Source organism: Mandrillus leucophaeus, unplaced genomic scaffold, assembly GCF_000951045.1.
Source record: "Mandrillus leucophaeus isolate KB7577 unplaced genomic scaffold, Mleu.le_1.0 Scaffold151, whole genome shotgun sequence".
Taxonomy (NCBI): Eukaryota; Metazoa; Chordata; class Mammalia; order Primates; family Cercopithecidae; genus Mandrillus; species Mandrillus leucophaeus.
In genome coordinates, this window is record NW_012101488.1 from 1,667,337 (window position 1) to 1,670,564 (window position 3,228).

At 53.3% G+C, this 3,228-nt stretch overlaps 1 protein-coding gene across 1 annotated transcript in view; it reads left to right on the plus strand.

The window, feature by feature from the left end:
• The window catches only part of BHMG1 (basic helix-loop-helix and HMG box domain containing 1), a 42,123-nt gene that overhangs the window by 32,157 nt on the left and 6,738 nt on the right, over window positions 1-3,228 (plus strand). The window contains exons 8-9 of the mRNA XM_011975148.1: window positions 608-716; window positions 1,824-1,924. Of these exons, the coding sequence (XP_011830538.1) occupies window positions 608-716; window positions 1,824-1,924 (210 nt within the window). The remainder of the gene's footprint in view (window positions 1-607; window positions 717-1,823; window positions 1,925-3,228) is intronic.

The window sequence follows — 3,228 nt, forward strand, 5'->3', positions numbered from 1 at the left end:
ACAGTGGCACAATCTCAGCTCACTGCAACCTCCTTATCCTGGGTTCAAGTGATTCTCCTGCCTTAGACTCTTGAGTAGCTGGGACTGCAGGCGCATGCCACCATGGCCAGCTAATTTTTTTGTTTTTTTTAGTACAGATGGGGTTTCACCGTGTTAGCCAGGATGGTCTTAAACTCCTGACTTCGTGATCTGCCTGCCTTGGCCTCCCAAAGTGCTGGGATTACAGGCGTGAGCCACTGCACCCAGCCTTAATTTTTGTATTTTTAGTAGAGACGGGGTTTCACCATCTTGGCCAGGCTGGTCTTGAACGCCTGACTTCGTGATCCACCCGCCTCGGCCTCCCAAAGTGCAGGGGTTACAGGCGTGAGCCACTGTGCCCGGCCCCCATTACAGCTTCTGATAGGGATGTGGGATTCAAAAAACCCAGGGGTGATTTGGGGCACCCCTCAGCCTCACACCGATGCGATGCCCTGCATCCTGAGGTTTGGACTAGGATTGGGGAGTGAGAGGGTGTGTGGCAGAAGCTGGCACCCCTTTGTCCCCTGCGTCTGGGCTTCCTGGAATTTGGCCCAGTCCCCAGGCATGCTCACCCTGATCTGCCCCTTAGGCTGCTGGTGCCAGGGCAGTGTCCAGGATGACGTGCCTTTCCCTGCGCTCCTGGCCCAGGAAGATGTGGCGAGGATCCATTTTCTCAACAAGACCCAGCCCTATCCCAGGTAAGAGAGTCCCCAGGGCACTGACTGCGGCGCTGAGGCGTTTGGTCTGGCGTGGGTGACGGGTAGTGGGAAGAGAGGCCAAAGCGTGTCCTCTGCGGGTGCCCCTTGAGCACCAGTGGGGGCCCAGCTTTGTGCCTGCCACTGTGAGCTCGCAGGAAAGCCTGACTTCCCATTTCCTGGACATGGTCACAGCTTCCTCACCAGTCTCTCTGCCTCCTCTATCTCCCCTCCATCTCATCCTCATGGACCACATGGCTTTTCCAACACAGAGACCTTGACCATGGAGGTTGTGGCTTAAAGCCTTTCCTCAGTGCCTGCAGCATAGAGTCCAATATCTTTTTTTTTTTTTAAAGACAGGGTCTCACTCTGTCGCTCAGGCTGGAGACCAGTAGCGCAATCATAGGTCACTGCAGCCTCAACCTTCAGGGCTCAAGCCATCCTCCTGCCTCAGCTTCCTGAGTAGCTGGGACCACAGGCACACACCACCACACCCAGCTAATTTTGTTTATGTTTATTTTTTGTAGAAATAAGGTCCCCTTATGTTGCCTAGGCTGGTCTTGAACTCCTGGGCTCAAACAATCCTCCCACCTCAGCCTCCCAAAGTGCTGGGATTACAGGTATGGGCCACTGCGCCCGGCCCCGATATTTTACCTGGCCTGTGAGACTTTTAGTGGCCCCCAACTCACCTCGTCAGCCCTCTCTCCTGCCCTTAACCCATGACTCACACTTCACACCGCCACACATTCACCATTCCCCAGGAGCCCTGCGCCAGCCCCTCTGAGCTTCTCACATTCCAGTACTTCTTCCTGGATAGCCTGCTTCCCTGTGCCCCTGGAAAACCACCCATCCCTCAGGCTGAGCCCACTGCCCTCCACTGGCTCATCCTCCAGTGCCCTCGGTCACAGCACTGCCCTGTCGTCTGCAGCGCCTGCTTACGGGCTGGGCTCTCCTCATGAGACTGTAAGCTCTCTGAGGATGGGAGTCTCAACTGACTGAGCTTTATGCCCCCAGCACTCCCCCAGGGGCCAGTGCAGAGCGCCAAAGGGCCCTATAGCAGTTTCCAGCCCGGGGCCTGTGTGTCTGACTCTGAAACTCCATCTCTTGCAGGCAGAAGCTGGTGTTCTATGATTCCAGCGAGGATGTGGACAAAGGGTCCCTAGATGCTGACCCTTGGCTTCCTGCCTGGACCCCAGAGAACAGCCCCCAAGGTGACTGCAACTCTGTCTTTCCTCCTTGTAGGCTGGTGTGGGCCTTCCCATACTTCCAGTCTGAGGATTTCTATGGAAGAGGGTAGGCAGGAAAGGGAATAGAGATCCCCTAAGCACAGGGAAGGCAAACATGCAGTGTACCTGCCATCTGTCCACCACCGCTGCCATGGCAGACATTGCTAATCAATCACCACTCTTTCCTTGAGCCCAGACACTGCCTCAGAATCGTTCTGGGTCTTTTTGGTTTGTTTGTTTTATTTTTTGAGATAGGGTTTCACTCTGTCGTCCAGGCTGGAGTGCAGTGGTGCAATCTCAGCTCACTTCAACCTCTGTCTCCTGCCTCAGCCTCCCAAGTAGCAGGGATTACAGGTGCCCACCACCATGCCTGGCTAATTTCTGTATTTTTAGTAGAGATGGGGTTTCACCATGTTGGCCAGGCTGGTCTCATACTCCTGACCCAAGGTGATCCACCCGCCTCAGCCTCCCAAAGTGCTGGGATTACAGGTGTGAGCCACCCCTCCGACCTCTTTTTGTGTTTTTGTTTTGTTTTTTCTTTTGAGACAAGTTCTCACCCTGAGGCTGGAGTGCAGTGGCACAATCACAGCTCACTGAGGCCTCCAGTTCCTGGACTCGAGGGATTGTCCTGCCTCAGCTTCTCAGAGAGCTGGGATTACAGCTACATGCCACTGCTCTCGACCTCAGAATCCATTTTTTTTTTTTTTTTTTTGAGACAGAGTTTTGCTCTTGTCACCCAGGCTGGAATGCAATGGCGCTATCTCGGCTCACTGCAACCTCTACCTCCCAGGTTCAAGTGATTCTGCGTCAGCCTCTGAGTAGCCGGCATTACAGGTGTGCACCACCACACCCAGCAAATTTTTATATTTTTAGTAGAGATAGGATTTCACTATGTTGTCCAGGCTGATCTTGAACTCCTGACCTCAAGTGATCCACCTGCCTCAGCCTCCCAAAGCGCTGGGATTACAGGCATGAGCCACCACACCTGACCTCAGAATCTTTCTTATTGTAGAGCTGCAGGTAGTTATAATCAGCCTATGGGATTTTGTACATTATGATATTGATTTTTCTTTTTTTTTGGCCATCCCTGACATAATGCCAAACGTCACTTCGCTTCATTTCTTCTTCTTCTTCTTTTTTTTTTTAATGTTGAGAAAGGGTCTCAGTCTGTCACCCAGGCTGGAGTGCAGTGGCACGATCTCGGCTCACTGCAACCTCTGCTCCCAGGTTCAGGCAATTCTCCCGCCTCAGCCTCCTGAGTAACTGGGACTACAGGCACATGCCACTAC